General features: G+C 42.1%; 1 protein-coding gene across 1 annotated transcript in view; it reads right to left on the bottom strand.

The window, feature by feature from the left end:
- The window catches only part of FANK1 (fibronectin type III and ankyrin repeat domains 1), a 157,142-nt gene that overhangs the window by 12,916 nt on the left and 122,640 nt on the right, over positions 1 to 21,586 (bottom strand). Inside the window, exons 5-8 of the mRNA XM_077455502.1 lie at positions 21,190 to 21,264; positions 16,485 to 16,550; positions 7,458 to 7,623; positions 5,006 to 5,149 (exon numbers count right to left, since the gene is read on the bottom strand). Of these exons, the coding sequence (XP_077311628.1) occupies positions 5,006 to 5,149; positions 7,458 to 7,623; positions 16,485 to 16,550; positions 21,190 to 21,264 (451 nt within the window). The remainder of the gene's footprint in view (positions 1 to 5,005; positions 5,150 to 7,457; positions 7,624 to 16,484; positions 16,551 to 21,189; positions 21,265 to 21,586) is intronic.

The raw sequence follows: 21,586 nt of genomic DNA, 5'->3' as shown, positions 1-21,586 counted from the left end.
ATTTTTAACCAATTTTCTTATAATGACAGCTATTTGCCTGTAAATACCCATCACAATCAGTGGGCTTGAAAAAGATGCTCTCCACGATCTCATTATTTATAATCACAGTCTTTATATCTAAAAAAAAAAAATTACTGCAGCGTGACTACAAGTGCAACAAATTTAAGCTTCATTTTCCCATTATTACCCTGAAAGTTCTTTACACTGTCCTCTATGCCTCCCCATATGCCTCCCCATATACAGATGGCGTCTGCCCAAAAGCGCAAAAAATTGGCCCCCTCGAATTTTGGCTTCCCGCACTTCTCTTCCCACACACTCATGAACAGGAATAAATACAGAAGGACAATTTTATATCCCATAGCTAAACCTTTTCTCTGCTGGAAATATTAATTATTAAGATGTAAGTAGACTCTCTTTTCCAGTATGTCCTGCATCATGTCTCTCTGTATACAGCTTTCTTGAGCACTTTATATTTTGTAAATTTGTTACAAAGTTTCTTACTTACAGATCCTGTGAGTAACACTTCCTGTTGTAGGCTGACAATGGTAAAATACTGTTACATGAAGCCGCCGCTTTCAACCAGGAAGGGGTGCACCTTGTCTGGAAGGCTGTATGGGGCCCCGACATTTCTAACAGGAGCCCTGGGTAGGGCTGTTACTGGCAGGATCTGTAGCTAACACACACTTGGAAACTGATTCACAAGAACGTATTTGTTTAAAGTGATTCTAAAGCCTGAAGGTTTTTTACCTTCGTGCATTCTATGCATGAAGGTAAAAAAACCTTCTCTGTGCAGCAGGCTTCCCAGCCCCCCCGTAATACTTACTTAAGCCCGATCCAAATCCAGCGATGTGCACAAGAGCCTTGGCTCTCCAGGGGCTCTGGCTGTCAATCACATCCTGTGATCAATGAAAAAAGAGAGGGGATGGGGTGGGGTCGGGCTGAGACAGAGCTGTGTGTGAATGGAAACGTGGAGCAGCAGCTTGGGAGCGAGCTTGCTTGAGTGCCCCCATTGCAAGCTGCTTGCTCTGGGGGCACTCGACAGGAAGAGGGGACTGGCGGATGACCCAAGAAGGGGAGAATCTGGGCTGCTCTGTGCAAAAACCCCCAAGTATAATATGTTTGTTATTTTAATATGGAAAAAAACATTGCCTTTAAGATCATTTTAAAGTGGATGTAAACCCACTCTCATCCTCTAAACTACTGCCATAAGGATTATCTAGAAGGATATACACACCTCCTGCATATATACTTATCTGTCAAATGTCTCCCCTCTGTCTGCTATGAGACCCAGAAAACTGCAGATTTTGTGGGTGGGTCCGTTTTCCAGGGCTCAGTGGGTGGAGTCGTGATGTCAGTAGACTCCCCGCCCACCTCTACTCTCCCCTGATCAACATGCATTTTCTCCTATGTATTTCTTACACTGAACTTCTGCTATGATCACTAACATCCAGTCAAAACCCAGAAAAGTCCCCACATGACTTCAGCATGCCAGATCATGCTGAGGTGTGGAACAGCCAATCCTTGCAGAGCTGCTGAAGAAAGAAGTGGGGGTGGGAATTAAAAAATAATGCATGTCTTGGGCTAGTGCACGAGATATGTAAATCACCTGTCAATCACAGCAAGGGGGAAGAATGGACAAAGATTTCACAGTTTGTCAGTTTTATTTCACTGAAAATAGATATGAGGATTGGTCAGAGCTGGATTAACTCTTTGTGGCAAGACTGGGCACAGCTGATCTGAAATCCCATACTCTATATTGTGTCAGACAAAAAAAAAAAAAAAGCTAAGCTAAATCAAACTTTTTTTTCCCCTTTAAATCAGCACAAGGTACAGTACTTTTTATCAATGCGAAGTGTCCCTTGTGCTGATGGCTGTGGCTTTGGTTGGAATCCAAAGTCCTCTGAACCCACCTTCCTCACCCCGGCAGGTGTAGTCCCTTGGTGCTAAAGATGTTAATAGAGCTGAGGGACCTATGAGAGGCACTTATCAAGAGTAAAGACTATGACTGCCCTTCCCACCCCCTTCTCCATTCATAAAAGCTGTACTATAGCTTCTATGAATGAAATGCTATCTATGAATGGAGGAGACATACCATTAATTAGTCTGCCTGTCCTCCATTCATAAATAGCTTTTCATGAAGCACAGGAAGATAACATCTGTGGGGGTAGGGAGGGGTTCAGAGGACATTGGATTTCAACTAAAGTAGAAGCCATCAGCACAAAGGACACTTTGCATTGATATAAATTATGGTTCCTTGTGCGGATATATATATTTTTTGTTTGTTAGACTAAACATACGCTTTAATAAAATTGTATAAAGTGAGACCCTGTGCCTCTGCTGTTTTCAATTATATTGTTTCCATCTCACTCTGTGGACTACACAGCACTTCCTCCTAGATTATAAAGATAAGGCGAGGGTAGTAGCCCATATGAAGAGTGAGTCTACAGCCATAACACAACAATGAAGCTGTATGGTGAGTGAGAGTTGTCACCTAGGGCAGTGAGTTACTGGATGGATCACCAGGTGAAAATAAAGGAAACATCTAGGGAAAGAATTGCAGCCAGGCTCGGACTGGCCACAGGGCAGACCGGGCATTTGCCCAGTGGGCCAGGGCCGCCCGCGGCCAGTTGATGATCAGGCCACACAGCGGGAGGTAAGCGGCGGCCGCGGCCTGATAGTGCTTAACACAGGCCACGGCCGCCGCTCGCCTACCGCCATACGGCCGTGCCTGTGAACTGGCGGTTGCATGGGCTGTGCTGTGTGTCTCTCTCACACACAGCTCAGCCTCAGCGCCGCGCTGACAGTTCCGCTCTCCTCCTCCAGCCATGGGTGTCCGCACAGTGGGGAAAGCTGCTGCTGTCACTATTCCCCCCCCCCTCGCTCTCCCTCCCCTTCTCACGTCGGCAGCAGGGGAAGAGAAGGCGTTCCTGTATGGTCGTTTTCCCTCCCCATTGGCCAAAACAGAGGGCCAATCAGAAGAAACTAGAGGGGCATCATGGGAAATGTAGTCCCAGAGATACATGGCACCATTGGTCTCAGCAGGGAGCAGACTACAGTCCTCAGCATTCACTCTGCTGGGGTGAAAGAGAAAACCCAGAAACAAGCTGAGGAGTGCTTGTAGCAGCTACTACAGGAGACATGGCAAATGAAACAGAGGACTGTGCTGGGGGAACTAATAGCCCCAGCACAACCAGAGAGAGAGAGCGACGCTGCACCGCCCCACCAGAGAGAGCGACGCTGCACCGCACCACCAGGGGGAGCCACACTGTACCCGCGCCACCAGAGGGAGCCACGCTGTACCACACCACCAGAGAAAGAGCCACGCTGTACCTGCACAACCAGAGAGAGAGAAACGCTCTACCGCACCGCCAGAGAGCAGGTCAGTGTCACTGGGCCATGGACACAATAGGAGACAGACAGTACTGGCATGGCCAAAATAGGACTGGGACACTATAATATAAAGGGGACTGCCCCGTAAAAGGGCACTGTAATCATTGCAGTGCCCCTTTTTAGTGCAGTTCCCTTTATATCACAGTGTACTTGCACATTACAGTGTGGAGGACCAACACCAGCCAACTCCGCTAATGTTTACCGAACCCCACACCCCCCCCCCCACCCCCCCCGGTCCCTGGAAAGGTTGGCTGTTCAATCTAAAATGCCTGGGCCTATTTTTTGTCCCAGTCCGGGCCTGATTGCAGCCATCACATCTAAGTAGATTAGTAAACTGCGATATATTACATTCTTCTTCTTGGGTTTAGATACACTATAACTAAAACTATAGAAGTTTAGTATGTGAGAAAAAGCAGAGAACCTTCAGTTGAGCGCATGGTATTAGGAAGTGCATTCATTGTGAAAGGGCTATAATGCACATACAATAGTGCATGCCACATGGTGTATTGTTCACATCTGTGCGCTGTGGTGTGTTACAATGCATTTGGGCTGCAGTACACTGCGTTAGTAATTAGAGGTTCTATTTAGAACAAAATTGCACCCATGTATTACCACGTTTGTGTTGTTGTGTAAAAGGACGTGCTTTTATACTGCATTACCACTATACACTACTGTGAGCCGGCCTAACCACAGATCACTCATGTCATATACAAATATCAGGTTGTTTGAGACCAGGTCTTAAAGCAGAGGTCTCCAAACTTTCTAAACAAAGGGCCAATTTACTGTTCTTCAGGCTTCTGTGACCAATGCAAATAGAAAAAACCCTGGCATCGGTGGGAGTAAACAATGGCATAGGCCAGGTGGTCGGTGAGAGTAAAAAAAAAAAATGACATAATTGGTTCAGTGAGAGGAATAGTGCCCCATCACTGGTGTCAGTGAGAGGAATAGTGCCCCATCACTGGTGTCAGTGAGAGAAATAGTGCCTTGTATCAGTGGAAGGAATAATGCCATGCCCCAAGGGCCAGATAAAGGCAAGCAAAGGGTCACATCTGGCCTGCGGGCCGCAGTTTGGAGACCCCTGTCTTAGAGGAACTTACCTGAACATCGGCAATACATGAGATGGGAATTTTAGTTGTAGAACATGTTTAACAGCAGTTTATATTTTGAGGAAAGCCTAGTTGTTCTCCCTTTGTGCAGCCACAAAAGGAATAGTCAAAGGTGGCATTCGATGTACCCAAGTCTGTTTTTCAAGAAAGTTAATTACATATACCTGGTGAATTACTAGAATATTTGAAGTTTAAGATTGAATCAGTTCTTTGTAGCCTTCAGTGCTTTTATTATAAGGTGTGATTCCTGTGGAGACACTGTGCCATGACTCATCTACTTGATATCAAGAGTTCAAAATAAGAAGTATAAAGAAGACTATAGGAGTTCTTGTTTTTTTATAAGAGAAACTTCAAGCACAATATAAAAGGAAATAAAAAAAAAAAGGAAAAAAAAAAGGAAAAAAAAAAAACTCAGTAAAAGGTCCCGCAGAACTTGGAACTTTTTGAATAAAACAAATACAGATATTTTACTCAGGTTGGTCTGCAGCAATAAATACTATATGAATTACCATCAAGGGGGATTTTCCATCCCTGTCCTTGGCATTGACCTCAGCGCCAGCTCTGATTAAACTGCGTGCAATGTCTATGTTTCCAGTTACAGCAGAAACCCTCATCAGCGGAGTCCATTGTAAATGCCTGTCTCTGGTATCTACCTAAGAAAAAAGGTATATATACACAATACTTAAGCATTAAGATTAGACAATAATAATAATTATAGAAAACAATTATAGAAGTCTCAGAAAGTACAGTATAGGTTAAAGGGAATCAATAATAATTACAAAATTATATAAAACTAAAATTGGGAACAGAAAGCTCCTGTAAAATTATATTTATACTTAACCCCCCCCCCCCCCCCCCCAAAAAAAAATAGTACTAGCCACTTGAAGAATCCGAATATTCAACCCTATACAGGATTGTCAGATACCTGGTACCCCATTACACTCTGTGGCTCCTCCTGTTACTCCCTTCCTCCTTACCCGTACACAGTAATAATGAGTGAGCCAGCAGGAGGAGCCACAGAGCGCAGGAGGAGACACAGGCATCTGACAGAACTCAATACATAGAGAAAGTGTGCTACTGCTCCAGGTGGCTCTGCCCCGTCAATCCTCTAAACCTCTCAGCAAGCTCAGATCGTTTAGCTATGCACATTAGAAAGTGAAAGGAATCCAGACAGCTGCACTCCGGAAAAGCTTACCCGCCTTTATTGAAAATGTAAAAAGCACCATAATGCAGCAGAAAAACATGGTATGGGCAGAGAGTAGGTCAACAAGTTCCACACTATATCAGCACTTACTCATGACATGGCAAAGTCATGAGTAAGCACTAATATAGCACGAAACGTGTCGACTTTCTCTCTGCCCAAACAGAGTTTTTTCGTTTTCAACAAACACGGATAAGCTTTTTTGGAGCGTAGCTGTCTGGATTCCTTTTACTTTCTACTGTACAACACAAAGCATGTTAGAAGATGAAGATTCTGCATCCACATGTAGCTCTTCAAGAGAGTGAAGATCAGCAGTTCAGGCAGTGGGACAAGTAAGTATATTCTTTACAGGGAGATCTTTTACGAAGTTGTTATTCTAGTGACAGATTTACTTTGAAAGAGCAGTAATGTTTGGCTGCTAAGATTCTTCATGCGGGTTTGAACTGTATCAAAGGGAAGATTCTATGAACGTGTACTAGGTCAGGTAAGTGTAAAGTCTCTCTTTTACAGGAACTTTTCCTTTTAGAAACTTAAGGTGGAACTCCAGGCCTGTAGCTAAAAACAGTATTTGAATTTGTAATACAGATCTTGTGCTTAAGAAGCCTCTGCTGGTCAGGATTAGAGATGAGTTCAGGTGTTCTCTGAACTCCCCACTAACCTAAACTTCAAAATACTGCTTTTTTGGTACTCCAATGAGCTGCAGACTGGGTCATTCCTTGACATACAACTTAGGTGAGCTAGGGGAATGACCCAGCCTGCAGGTCACTGGAGTGTGAAAAAAAGAAGAATTTGGGGTTAGAGATGAGTTCGGAGGATGCCCAAGTTCATCCCTAATTCTAACTAGAGATATTAATTTCAGGCTCAGGTCCAAACCCAGCTGTCATCCTTAGAACAATGAGCTGTGGGCAGGGGACTTCCTGTTCTGCAGTTGACGTTACAAAGGGGCAGAGATGCTTATGACATCATTGACCCAATAAGGCCACATGGCTATTATAGGTCAATGTCTACTCCCTGGACAGAGGTCAGTGTGTTGGTACACTGTCAAAACAGGAGGTTGAATTACTGGACCAATAAGACAAATTGCTTGAGTGGGAACCACAGATGTCACCCGTCTAGCTGCAGAATGTGGAAAATGTGTGAATCACAAGTTTGGCTGAACAAGAAAACGAATCCAGCAGGAAAGGCAGTGGACATTTAGTATATCCTGTAAATTCAGCTTTATATTTAGTGATTTGCTTGAAGTTTTCCGATAACGATGGTAGTGATAATGATGATGATGATGATGAAACATTACTATGTGCAGATAACTCATGTTATAAGTAGAGAAATGCTATAACCATAGGCACATAATATTGAATGCTTTCTAAAACAAATTAACTTGTTTATATAAAAGACAGTATTTGTCACTCTTCCATATGTGAATAGGATAGACCACCCAAAACTTATATATCAAAAATTCCCACCCGTGGTCTTCTACTGTAGCCTTGTCAGGATGTCTCACTTGGACAGTTTTATCTTTTATAACAATTGAATGAGAAGAAGTGAAATTCTACGTGGAAGGCAACAGATCGGAGGACTCCACCAGGGAGAAATTACCACTGGAGTATCTGAGAAATGTAGGAAGCCGGTGGACAACTAAACTCACTGGTGTATGCCCATAACTGAAATGGCAGATTTAAGTGGCCAACTCTAAGAACTGCTCTAGTCTGATGTGTTATTCTACTCTGAACCAGTACTGCAGATATTGACAGGTATCATACCTCACAACCATCATTGATCATCCACTGAATGACCTTCACATGACCTCCATCAACTGCCCAGTGCATGGCAGTACAGCCGCTCTTATCCCGGGTCTCCCATGATGCACCTTGTGTTCTTAAATACTTAACAACATCCAGATGTCCAGAGAAGCATGCCAGCATCACACTGCAAAGACATAAAAATGACAGGGTTACAGGTGTTTGTCACCCCATGTGCTATGGAAACTGACAGTGGCTCACGTGACTTTATAATGCACACATCTCCAGTACAAAATAACAGTATTTATCACCATTTATTGTGAATAGATTTCATACAATGCAGGAGCAATTTAGTAACGACTAAAAGCAAGTAAAAAATCACTTTAAGAGCTAGAGCACAGCTCCATTAGTAACAGTAACTAGAAAAAAGTTAATGTTTAACTCCAGGCAAACAGATGAAATACAAATAGAAGAGCTGCTTTATAAGCCAAAAGATTAGTAGTTTTATCCATCCAGTTCTGGGAACTTCAAAGTTCAATCACAAAGCACATCACTTTCTGACTGGGCAGAAAACCTAGTTTTTCTCTGCTACAGTTAAGCAATACTTGAAGGTTTTGTCCTTCCCCCAGCCTGTGATTGGACAGTTAAAAGAGAAGCAGCAGACAGATGAGCTCCTCTCTCTGTTCTCCTCACCTATGCACATGCTCCTCGTTAGCACATGAGCACTGTAATCCAACTGTCTCTGCTTATGCTGTTTTGTAGAAAAGATATCTCCCATGAGACTTTGTTGCAGCAATAGAAATCACACAATGAAATTATACATAAAAAATATGAAATCTTTATTGAACAATTAATTAAAAATGGCTGATCTATTCAGTTCACATCCTAATCTGTAAAATACCCCCTGCTAAACTCACAAAGAGCAGGAATATGATTAGAATTAAAGTTAAATTGCAAAACCACCAAATCCAACCAACATGTTTTCACTTATATAAAGTTATACAAGTTGAAACATGTTGGATTGATTTGGTGTTTATACAATTTAATTTTAATCCTTCTATCATATTCCTGATCCTTGTGAGTTTAGCAGGAAATATTTTACAGATTAGGATGTGAACTGAATAGATGAGCCATTTGTAATTCATTGTTCATTAAAGATTTCATATTTTTTATCTATAATTTCATTGTGTGATTTCTATTTCTGCAACAAAGTCCCATGGGAGATATCTATGTCTATCCCATCTTCACCTCCTTATGCTGTTTTTACCTTTTTCAGTCTAAACCCTTCTGTACAGGGAGTACAAGAGTCTGATACTATGTTAAATTCAGATGCTTTTACTGTTTGCATTAAACATATGTTTAATGATGTATTGAATATATTTTTTATTAATGCAAAAAACAAATATATATATATATATATATATATATATATATATATATATATATATATGTGCATGTTTAATGATGTATTAAAAGCAGTAGTAAATTGTTAAAAAGGAAAAAAAAAGGAGAAAGAAATAAAAACCAGTCCCTCTGTAGGCTCAAGACATAATAGTATGCACTCACTGTATAATAGCACCGTTTGTCAAACTTACCTATAAAACGGATCCCTCCAGTGGCACCCTTTCACCGCTGACAGGGATTCCATCTTTACCCAATCTTCCTCCCACGCTTCAGCTATTTGAATGGTCAAGCCATGATGACGTCACTCCTGCGTATGCATGCTAGAACCACAATCGAGGCACAGTGTGCATGTGCCAATGCCAATAAACTGGCCCTTTGTTTAGAAAGTTTAGAGACCCCTGTTCTAAACAAAGGGTCAGATTACTTCCCCTTTAGACTTTACTACTGGCCACAGTCGCCGTCCCTAGTCAAAAATACCCTGGTGTAAGTGGATTAAACAATGCTTTAGGATTGGTTGTCAGTGGGAGTTCGTATTGGTGTGAGAAATGGTTTCAATTTTTGGTATCGGTAGGAGGAACAGTGAGGAAGGAAAGGATGGGACACCTTGGCGTCAGTGGGGGAGGAATAGTGCCTCATTATTGGTTTCAGTGGGAGGAATAGTGGCACATCATTGGTGTCAGTGGGAGGAATAGTGCCTCATCATTGGCGTCAGTGGGAGGAATAGTGCCTCATCATTGGCGTCAGTGGGAGGAATAGTGCCTCATCATTCTTATCAGTGTGAGGAACAGTTCCCCATCATTGGTTTCAGTGGGAGGAATAGTGCCTCATCATTGGTGTCAGTGTGAGGAACAGTTCCCCATCTTTGGTATCAGCGGGAGGAATAGTGCCACACGATTGGCGTCAGTGGGAGGAATAATGGCCCATCATTGGTGTCAGTGGGAGGAATAATGGCCCATCATTGGTGTCAGTGGGAGGAATAGTGCCTCATCATTGGTGTCAGTGGTAGGAATAGTGCCTCATCATTGGTGTCAGTGGGAGGAATAGTGCCTCATCATTGGCGTCAGTGGGAGGAATAGTGCCTCATCATTGGCATCAGTGGGGGGAATAGTGCCTCATCATTGGCGTCAGTGGGAGGAATAGTGGCCCATCATTGGCGTCAGTGGGAGGAATAGTGCCTCATCATTCTTATCAGTGTGAGGAACAGTTCCCCATCTTTGGCATCAGTGGGAGGAATAGTGCCTCATTTCTTTTTTATCAGTAGGAGGAACAGTGCCCCAGGGAGGAAGGAAAGGTGTCCCATCATTGGCGTCAGTGGGAGGAATAGTGTCCCATCCTTGTTTTCAATGGGAGGAACAGTTCCCAATCTTTGTCATCAGTGGGAGAAATAGTGCCCCACTATTGTTTTAAGTAGGAGGAACAGTGCCCCAGGGAGCAAGGAAATGTGCCCCATCATTAGTGTCACTGGGCGGAACAGCTCCCCATTGTTTGTTCCTCCCACTGATTACATTGATAAGGCACTATTCCTTCCGGTGATAAACAATGGGGAGCTGTTCCGCCCAGTGACACTAATGATGGGGCACATTTCCTTGCTCCCTGGGGCACTGTTCCTCCTACTGAAAACAATAGTGGGGCACTATTTCTCCAACTGATGCCAAAGATGGGGAACTGTTCCTCCCACTGATTACATTGATAAGGCACTATTCCTTCCGGTGATACAGTTCCCCATCTTTGGCATCAGTGGGAGGAACAGTTCCCCATCTTTGGCATCAGTGGGAGGAACAGTTCCCCATCTTTGGCATCAGTGGGAGGAACAGTTCCCCATCTTTGGCATCAGTGGGAGGAACAGTTCCCCATCTTTGGCATCAGTGGGAGGAACAGTTCCCCATCTTTGGCATCAGTGGGAGGAACAGTTCCCCATCTTTGGCATCAGTGGGAGGAACAGTGCCTCATCTTTGATATCAGTTGAAAGAAGTGTGCCCCATCATTGGTACTGGTGTGAGCAACAGTGCCCCATTATTGGTGTCAGTAGGAATAGTGCCACAAGGGCTGGATAATGGCAAGCAAAGGGTCACGTCTGGCCCACAGGCTGCACTTTGAAGACCACTGTTTTAACCAACTCAACCATGGCTTTACAGCCTTTTACTTTACAACAGGGTTTCCTTCTTTTTCTTTCTTTGAGAACATGTACAGGTAAGCATACGATAATAACATTTGTGACTGCCATTCTATGCCCGATGGTCAGTTCTGTTATTTTTCTTGTTCTGCATTTTAAACCTGAACACATATATATATTTTTTCCTTTGTGTTCACAGCTTAAATTCAGCAGCCGCTTTGCTGCCAGAAAGGATAAAGAGTTCATCGTACTGAGACAAACACATAGTGCAGTTTTCTGGATGCTGCTGGAAGAAAGAACAGGTTTACAAGAAGGCGAGCGAACATCAGCGGAGCAGAGTGATGTTCCCGTGGTCAGGCTCCCTGTCACTTGTTTACTAAACACCTTATGGGAAATAATCTCTGAAGACACATGGCTGGCCATTAAAGTGAGCTAAACACACAGTTTTGCTGCAGGGGAATCCTGGCTGTCTGTTTTATCTGGAGCACCGTGTTCTGTCTCATTATATGGATGTAGAAAGGTGAAGTGCAGCCATAAACACTCTGTTATATTGAATCTGCAGACCATCAGCTGCTGGACAGCGACAAATCCCACCATACCTAGCTAAGTGACCCACAGCTTGTGACAGAAGAAGCTATATTAACGTGGACCTAGCATTAGATAGACTTTTATATGTTCAGTGCATACGTGACAAAAGTATTTTGTAAGTGTAAACATTTCAGTTATTTAATGGCTCTCAGAGATCCCAGTAATTTCTGAGCATGCCGGGGTCTCCAGAAAGACAGAGCCATCTTTGTTCTGTCAACATCCAGGATCGCTATCCACTTTCTGGGCCAAGGCGATACAATCATATAAATACTGGTGGCTGTGTTCACAAATGTCTGACAAAGAGCAGCCCCTGTTCTAGGCTCTCACCTAGTGATTTGCTACAAAGTTACAAATTGGTAGTGTGATGACTTTGGGAGAGGGGACTGAAGAAAAAACTTCCTCCTGCATTGCAGCAGATTGATGACATCATCACAGCCTAGGCAAAGTCATGTGGCTGGTGCTCAAGGACTGATTTAAATGTAAAAAAAAAAGATTTTTTGAAAAATGGTATTGTTCCTGGATATTGCTTCTGTAAATTGTGACTTGTCAGACATGTAACAACCCATATTCAAATTACACATGTTCCTGGAATAAGATCTATAAAAATAGGTGCTGCAGCAACTGCCAGCTGGAAACTGGAACATACTTGATGCAGCGTAAACATCTGGCAGCACACCGCGGATCTTCGAGTTAAGACCAAGCGATTTTTTATTAAAGTATGATCACATCACAAGCAAAAGACTGCAAAGTTTGAGAGCTGCACAGGACCTCTTTGTAAGGCATGTGATGACATCATATGCCAGACGAAGGGGCCCAGCCTGCACGGTTCCGAAACCCCTCTATTGCTTGTGATGTGATCAAGCTTTAATAAAAAATCATTTGGACTTAACTCGAAGATCTGTGGTGTGCTGGCAAATATCTACACTATGTCAGAAATATTTACACAGACTTGTGAGGCTTTATTAAAACCTAGTCGGTCCCTGTGCAACTACTTAACTTATTGAAGCCTGCCTGCAGTGCCGGGACAAGGTTATCCAGCGCCCTGGGCAAAGATGCCAAACTGCGCCCCCCCTTTCCCTTAGGGTTAGGGTCAGGGTGCCCCCTACCCCTGCAATAAACCATTGTGCCAAGGGCAGCCGCCCCTCCTGCCCACCTCTTGTCCCGGCCCTGCCTGCCTGCACCACTATACAATTCCCACACTTAAAGTAAACATAGTCCTTTTTTCCAGAGTAGTGCACTGGAAAAAAAGGACTAAATGCATGTGCATTATGTTGTGCTAAGGCAGTCTTGTTGAACTGAAAGGGCTGCCAATGCACCACAATGAACCAAAAATAGGATCTGCAATATTTTGTTGTAATGTAGAGCACCACAACGCAGTAGTACATTACCATTCAAATGACCATAAGCTCTTCACCCCAACAATAGCTGAACTTAAGCAGATCAAATGTGATCAATTACTGTAATGGATCTGTCTTTAATGAAATGAAAATGCTGAGAGGTCTAGTAGTACCAAACCTGCACAGCATCCAGACCCCAAGGCTAACATATATACAGCCATGTTTAATAAAGTACTACAAAGAGCTATAAACCCTAGTGACCAGTAGTATTGCGTTTACTGTTGGTTGGGGAGGAGTAATGGAAAATCTAGTGGATTGCTATTCGCAGAGCTGTGCATATGGGCATTCCGCTTTTCAGCTTCTTACTAAAGTTTCATGTCTGTTCGGTCTAAAGTGTACTTTCACTGAATTCTACCACTGTAACTGATATAAGGATGTCACAGTGAACCTGTGGTCATGGTATGGACATTCAAGTCTCTAAATATTCTTAGCAAGCAGGAAATCAGAATTACATGTAGCTGCAGGCATTCTGGAGCAATTTTATACTCAATAGTTCACAACAGAGATGATATTATATTCAGGTTCTCAGCAGCTTTAGCTCACCAAGCTTTAGAGTCTGTGTTATGAACTTTTGAGGATGAATTTCTCCATAATTCCTGTAGTTGCCAGTGGGGCTTGTTTTAAAGCTATTTTTCTGTTTAAGACCAAATAAAAACTTGAATATGTCCACAGGTTTACTTAAAAATAGACACAAATGGGTGCCTGCACTAACCTTATAAAGTCTTCTAGAACAAAAACTAATTGGGGTACTCTGTTGTAGAAATACCAACATAGAGCAAACCTGTATTTTCCCAATACAGGCGAGAGTAGCAGGGTTCACTCGATAACTGAGTCCCTCCTGCTGATAATTAGTCCTCCCACACATTCCTGCTGCCTTGTTTACCTGTCAGACCCTGAAAAAAATACCCTGTTATGTTCAGAGCTTACATATAGTAGGACTAAGGACCTCCCTTTGACCACACAACATCGCTTGGATTCACATGCCCCCTATACACATAAGCAGCAGGCACTTCACAGGGCTCCAAAGGACAATCAAGAGCAGAAGGGGTATGTGGGGAAGATAAAGTATCAGCAGATAAGGGGCTTGGTTATCAACCAAATCTATTACTTTGCCTTGAATGCAAAGTAATGGATATACTAACAGCCTAATTGGCTTTTGGTTTGTGTCTATGACATTGGTTTGGGACACTTCTGAGACAATGCAAAACTCATTGACAGGCGCCATTTGACCTGCAGTTGACTCCCATCTGACCTGCATTTGACTTGCTTCAAGTAGCTTTTGCATTCTGATAAACTTGTATAGGGATGCAAAAACCTGTTTAAAGAGAGCAAATGTCTATTGGCACAGTCCCAAATGAAGGTTTACAATCTCTCTCAGATCTCCCTTTCTTTGTCCTCTGTTGGGAAATTTCCCTTCACATTCAGTGTGTTCACTGGGACAGGAAACAAAGACAAGGAACAGGTAATAAGAGGAAACTGGAGATGTAACCAACACTTGTCCTTGATTCTGAGCCAAAGTAAAGTTTTCTGACTCTTCTATGGTTTACTGATCTACATAGGCCTTTTCTGTGTCACTCAATATATTGAAGCCAGAGAGTCTGTCATAAGTCCTGAGGGGGACAGTGCAGAAGTAGCTAGAATGGAAGAGAGGAGACGCCAATCATGGGAAGAACAGACGCTGCAATCTAATGAAATATGACTTCTACTCGGTGTATATATATATATATATATATATATATATATATATATATTTATTTATTTATTACACACACACATATAGGCACACACCCACACAGGTGTGTGTATGTGTGTATATATATATATATATATATATATATGTGTGTGTGTGTGTGTGTGTGTGTGTATATAGATATATATACACATATACATACACACACAAAACTTAGTGTCTAGCATTCATTAGAACTTAACCTGTATATAACTGCAGTCACACTGCAGTAAAATCATGTAGATCTTGAAGATGTTGTAAACTTATTTCCACTTTGTATTGAGTCTTTCTTTCTGCACCAAAACAAAATAAAATTCCACTAAATATTTTATCAGCTCTATATCCAGGAGCCAGCTCTGAAGGCAAATCAATTTGATGTACCTGAAATTCTGTAAGTAATTTGTTTGTCATGCAATATGTACATTGTTAACTAAAACACACAGATTTTGCTTCCTATGAATAGACAAACAAGCTGACTGACACATTTCGCCTATTCCATCTGCTGCAAAATCTATATCAGATGTATAAACCAGATGTATAACAGGAAATCAAATACCATGCCAATAATTACTATCTGTGTACGTTTTCTGCCAATCTTGTGTCTTTTTGTTTACACAGGCACTTTTAGAATCCAGTACATGGCAAGATGGCACTAAGTGTACTGGGAGGATATCCGATAGATGGAACATTCCGTAGACACAGCTGTGTCTATGCCTCCTTTGCAGTGACTTCTGAAACCCATGATCATATCACATCACACAAATAAAAGACTTATGCCGCGTACACACGAGCGGACTGTATGGCGTACTTAGTCCGTCATACAATCCGACGGACAGTCCGTCATACTTTCCACTGAACGGACTTGACCACACACGGATACCCAAACAGTCCGACGAAAGCTTGCGCGATGACGTGTACAGCACGTACGACGGGACTAGAAATAGGAAGTCCAATACACAGCAAAGCACCCTTTCGCCGTGTAAATCCTTTCTGAGCATGCACCATTCTTAGTCCGTCGAACTAGCATACTGACGAGCGGATTGTCCGCTGAAACCAAAGTACGACGGACAGAATTTCGAAAAACCTGAAATTCTTAGTACGCCGGACTGCACGCTGAAAAAGTGCGCTGAAGCCCACACACGAGCGGACTGTCCGCTGAAATGTGTTTCGACGGACTAAGTACACCATACAGTCCGCCCGTGTGTACGCGGCATTATGTGCACGAGAATTCTGTACAATCTGTAAAACAATTGTGATGCTTTGCAGAGCACCTTGCAGACACTTGCAAATAAACCACTTTTGCAAAATATAACTTTGAGTGGGTGTACGCAGCGATACTACAGTGATTGCCACAAGCTGGATCCCATGCTCAACAGCTGCACTGCTGAATAGAGGACACTCCACTCAGAACAGGCACCATTCAGAGAACACGTTGCATTTTCTCAATGTTCAATGATTGAACGAGGTGGAAATCTTGACATTACCGCCCTGTCACTCCACTTTGTCCAAAGAGAGAACGCTCTGCATTCATTGAGAAGATGCAAAGTATTCCCTAAAGGGAATACTGTTGAGCATGCAACCTCCTGTGTTTACTAAGCCCTGAGCTCAGGACAGCCACTCAGAATGAGAACCAGAATCTAGTGGAGATCATTGGAGTAGCAGTGCCTCTAATATGTAAAGGACTGCCTAGGCACCCTCACATAGCGGGAAGCACACCGCTAAATTTCAGGAGGAATTCCAGACAGTAGGTTATACTTAGTAACACTTAAATTTTCCCTATAACTTAGAAAATCTTCACTTTCCCCATTCCAACATACCTGTTCTTTCCACTTCCATTATCCTGGTGTACGTTTGCTCCATATTCAACCAATAACTTCACCAGTCTAGAACACAGCAAGAAAAAACAACTCAGCCAAAAATAATTTATCACAATCTTGTACCATAAAGGTATACCAGTAACAAAGAGATGGCCCTTGCCTCCACCTACAACTGGCCTTCACAGCAAGGAGCACATGGAAGGGCAAATGCATGAAAGACAAAAAGACAAAACCAGAGAAAATGGATGGCTGGGGGGCAGGGGCTATTTCTTTGTTACTGGTGTAAATTTGGTCAGGGGACACACTGAGCACCTTTGTTGCCATTGTGCTATGTGTCCAATGTCCCCCTGTGCCTTTGAGGATTGGGCTACCTCCAGGCCCACCTGCCCCTTATCTATCCATTAGAATGCATGTGCTCCCATTGTTGAGACTCTCATAAATTTAGAAGGGTTAGGATTGCATGGGATACAGGGTACCGTGAAGAGGCCTTGCATATTATGCATGCGTTTGCAAATGTGTGCCAACTAAACATCTGTTTTTAATGCATACTGTTAGACAGCTTAATTTGGTTGGTAAGCAGACTGGTTGGCGAGTTGAGCTGGGAATTTTCTCTGGTTTTGTACCATAAGAGTACCCACAGAAATTAAACAAATCTGACAGTAGCCATTCTAACATATTAATTGGATAGCTGACCAAGGGTATGTTTACAACTCCAAGAGCCAGAAGACTTCTGCCCTCACAAAAACCCATAGGTAGTGAAGTATCAGGATACAAAATGTATAGCTTCAAAGGAAACTATTATTATAGTTCCCGATCAAGTTTATTACAGATTTATAAACTAAAAAGGTCTATTCTTCTTTAATGTCTGTATAAAATATTTATTTTACAAAGAAACATTTAGGTTGATTGACTAAAACTTGGGTGTGCAAAATCTGGTGAAGTCCAGCATAGAAACCAATCAGCTTCCAGTTTTTTTTTTTTTTTTGTCAAAGCTTAATTGAACAAGCCAAAGTTAGAATCGGATTGGCTACTAGGACTTTAAAAGGTACCATACCAAAAATAAATTAAAAGATAAAAATTCATATTTTTACTGTACAAAACATTATGCTTCTTTTATTTATTTTATTTTTTTACTTTTTGGGGGAAATCAGATGTTTATCAGCCTTCTTTGATTGCCGGAGTCTTTTTCCGTGTGGTGGTACCTAGCCTTTAATTCTGGGAACAAGCTACCTGTCATGCACATTTTATAGTAGGTAATCTACAGTGCCTTGAAAATGTATTCATACCCCTTGACATTTTCCACATTTTGTCATGTTACAACCAAAAATGTAAATGTATTTTATTGTGATTTTATGTGATAGACTGTCACATACAGTTGTGTTCATAGGTTTACATACTCTGGCAGAATTTATGATTTCTTGGTCATTTTTCAGAGAATGTGAATAACACAAAAAAATTTCCTTTAATCATACTTAGTGCTTGGCTGAAGCCATTTATTATCAATAAACTGTGTTTACTCTCTTTAAATCAAACATAAACTACCCAAATAACCCTGATCAAATGTTTACATACCCTGGTGATCATGACCTGATGACATGCAGCCAAGTTGACACAAAGGGGTTTGAATGGCTATTAAAAGGTAACCATCCTCACCTGTGATCTGTTTGCTTGTAATTAGTGTGTGTATAAAAGATCGATGAGTTTCTGGACTCCTGACAGACCCTTGCATCTATCATCCAGTGCTGCACTGACATTTCTGGATTCTGAGTCATGGGGAAAACAAATTGTTAAAGGATCTGTGGGAAAAGATAGTTGAATTCTATACAACAGAAAAGGGATATAAAAAGATATCCAAGGAATTGAGAATGCCAACCACCAATGTTCAAACTCTAATCAAGAAGTGGAAAATAAGGGGTTCTGTTGAAACCAAACCACGGTCAGGGAGACCAACTGAAATTTTAGCCACAACTGCCAGAAAATGTGTTTGGGATGCAAAGAAAAATACACAAATAACTTCAGGTGAAATACAGGACTCTTTTATGAAAACATGTGGTGTGGCTGTTTCAAGATGCACAATAAAGGGACAGTTATTAGAAAGATAGGCTGCATGGTTGAGTCGCCAGAGGAAAGCCATTACTACACAAATGCCACAAAGTATCTTGCTTCTAATATGCCAAACAGCACAGAGACAAGCCTCAAACCTTCTGCCACAAAGTCATTTGGAGTGATGAGACCAGAATTTAGCTTTTTGGCCACAACCATAAACTCTACATTTGGAGAGGAGTCAACAAGGCCTATGATGAAAGGTCCACCATTCCCACTGTGAAACACAGAGGTGGATCGCTGATGTTTCAGGGATGTGTAAGCTACAAAAGGCACAGGAAATTTGGTCAAAATGTATGGCAAGATGAATGCAGTATGTTATCAAAACATGCTGGAGGAACATTTGCATTCATCAGCCAGGAAATTGCACATGGGGTGTACTTTGACATTCCAGCATGACAATGATCCAAAACACAAGGCCAAGTCGACCTGAAGGTTTTGGAGTGGCCATCTCAGTCTCCTGACCTCAATATCATTGAGCCACTCTGGGGAGATCTTGAAACATGCCGTTCATGCAAGACAGACCAAGAATTTACAGGAACTGGAGGCTTTTTGCCAAGAGGAATGGGCAGCTTTACCATCTGAGAAGATAAAGAGCCTCATCCACAAATACCACAAAAGACTTCAAGCTGTCATTAATGTTAAAGAGGGCAATACACGGTATTAAGAACTGGGGTATGTAAACTTTTGATCAGGGTCATTTGGGTAGTTTCTGTTGTGACTATGATTTAAAAAGAGTAAAACACAGTTGATTGATAATATGTGGCTTCAGCCAAACACTAACCATGAGTGAAAGAAAAGTTTATATGTTATCATTCATATTCTCTGAAAAATGGCCAAGAAATCATAAATTCTACCAGGGAATCTAAACTTATGAGCACAACTGCAATTGTGAAGTGGAAGGAAAGTGGTAAATGATTTTCAATTTTTTTTACAAATAAATATGTAAAAAGTGTGGTGTGCATTTGTATTGAGCCCCCCTAAGTCAATACTTTGTAGAACCACCTTTCGCTGCAATTACAGCTGTAACATGAACAAATGTGGAAAATGTCAAGGGGTATGAATACTTTTTCAAGGCACTGTATATATGTACATTTCATTAAATGCCTAATGTACTGTCTTACATACATTGGTACTGATTATATATGTAACCATAGAGATATATGCCAGTTCTCCCTAAGGGAAGGGGCTTTGTCCTGTGAAACATGTCGGAGATGAAGAAATGTATGTGAGATCTTATTTAGGACCAACCTGTGATATAGTCATCAACACTGGCATGATAAGCAACTGCAACCGTTTCGAAACACCATCTGGATGTTTGATATTCATATTTTTTACTTTTTTTGTACAATACAAATGTGGATTTTTATCCTTAAATTTCATTTTGGTGTGGTACCTTTTAAAGCGGGAGTCCACCGGGACTCCGCGTTTTTTTTTTTTTTTTTAAAAGCCAGCAGCTACAAATACTGCAGCTGCTGGCTTTTAAAATAGTGACACTTACCTGTCCAGCGCGCCCACGATGTCGGCACCCGAAGCCGATCGCTAGGTCGTCTGTCGGGTCCTGCCGCCGCCATCTTGGGTATGGGAATCAGGAAATGGAGCCTTTCGGCTTCATTTCCCGGTTCCCTACTGCGCATGCGCGAGCCGCGCTGCGCAATGAGGACGGTCCCCGCTGCCTCTGGGAGCTGTGTGTTTCCCAGCAGGCAGCGGGGCACTTGCTGAAGGGGGCTAGCCCGGAAGTGGGTGCAGTTACCTGGATTATCCAGGTAACTGCACCCCCCTCCCCCCTGAAAGGTGCCAATTGTGGCGCCGGAGGGGGGGAGGAATCCGATGAGCGGAAGGTCCATTTTAGGGTGGACCTCCGCTTTAAAGTCATAGTAGTTTTTTCATGTTAGGGATTTGAGCTAGCTTTTAGTGTCTTGCAATAGAGGATGTGATACCAGTAAAGCCTTTAAATGAGTTGAGACTCACAAATTGAAATTTTCTAGTATACCATAAGCTGCACAGATGCACCAGATTTTGCACTCTCCAGTTGTAGTAAATCAACCCCATTGTTTCGAGGCTGCTTTCATGTTACTTTGTTTGCAGAGCATGCTGGCAGTTGCATAGAAAATTCCAACATTAACATTTGTTGTCTTCTCCTGCAAAGAGAAATTTTTGAAAGTTCTTTTCCTCGTGTTATAAATTATAAATCCCACTGTTTAAGAAGCACTAGAACTAATGTAACGTGTCCAGCAATTAAAGTTGATTCCACTGATGCTGGATAGACATTATGGGATATTTATGTTCAAGTCAGTAGTCGCCATCCATTACGTTTTATTCTTTTCTCTGTTAAAAAAATAAGATAAAAGCGATCCTAAAGATCATACCTCTCTTTAGGATGAGGCCTTCTGCATGTGGCCCTCCTGTGGCACCTTTCTGCATTTCAGCCAGGTGATTGACATTAGCGCAAGTCTCCAGCTCTCTTGGCCAGATCCCATACCACCAATAATAGGAGCCAGCTGCACCAATTAAACTGAAAATGGCATAGAAATATACTGCACCCACGGTGACCTGGATAACTCTGAATGGAAGGGCAGAATGGAATAAAATACATAACTACCTGAGATATCCTTTTTGTGCAGTCACCATAAGGGGAGTGAAGCCCAGCTTATCAGGAACATCCACTTTCACGTGCCTGGAATAGAAGATGCAGCACAATAAAAACATGAAGGATTCATAAACTAGAAAAAAGTTTTCTTAATGGTAAAGAGGTACCCATACCCAAAAACGAATGATTATTCAATATGGTCAACCTCAATGTATTCAGACTGTCTCATTGTGTATGTGTGCAAATATTAGGCAAGTTGACCAGATAAGCTCATTAGTACACAGACTGCCCTTTTGTGGCCACATATTGCTAGTTTGTTGCCCACTTATTTTTGTGGCTGCCTGTTTTATTGTCCGCAAGTTTTCATGACAACCTCAAAAAACTTTTGAGCTTCTTGAGGTAACTTCCT

The sequence above is a fragment of the Lithobates pipiens genome, unplaced genomic scaffold (assembly GCF_037356315.1).
Source record: "Lithobates pipiens isolate NorthernLeopardFrog02 unplaced genomic scaffold, aLitPip1_a1.2 Scaffold_25, whole genome shotgun sequence".
Classification (NCBI taxonomy): domain Eukaryota; kingdom Metazoa; phylum Chordata; class Amphibia; order Anura; family Ranidae; genus Lithobates; species Lithobates pipiens.
Note: the sequence above shows the minus strand (reverse complement) of the source record. Positions and strands in the feature narration are given on the sequence as shown.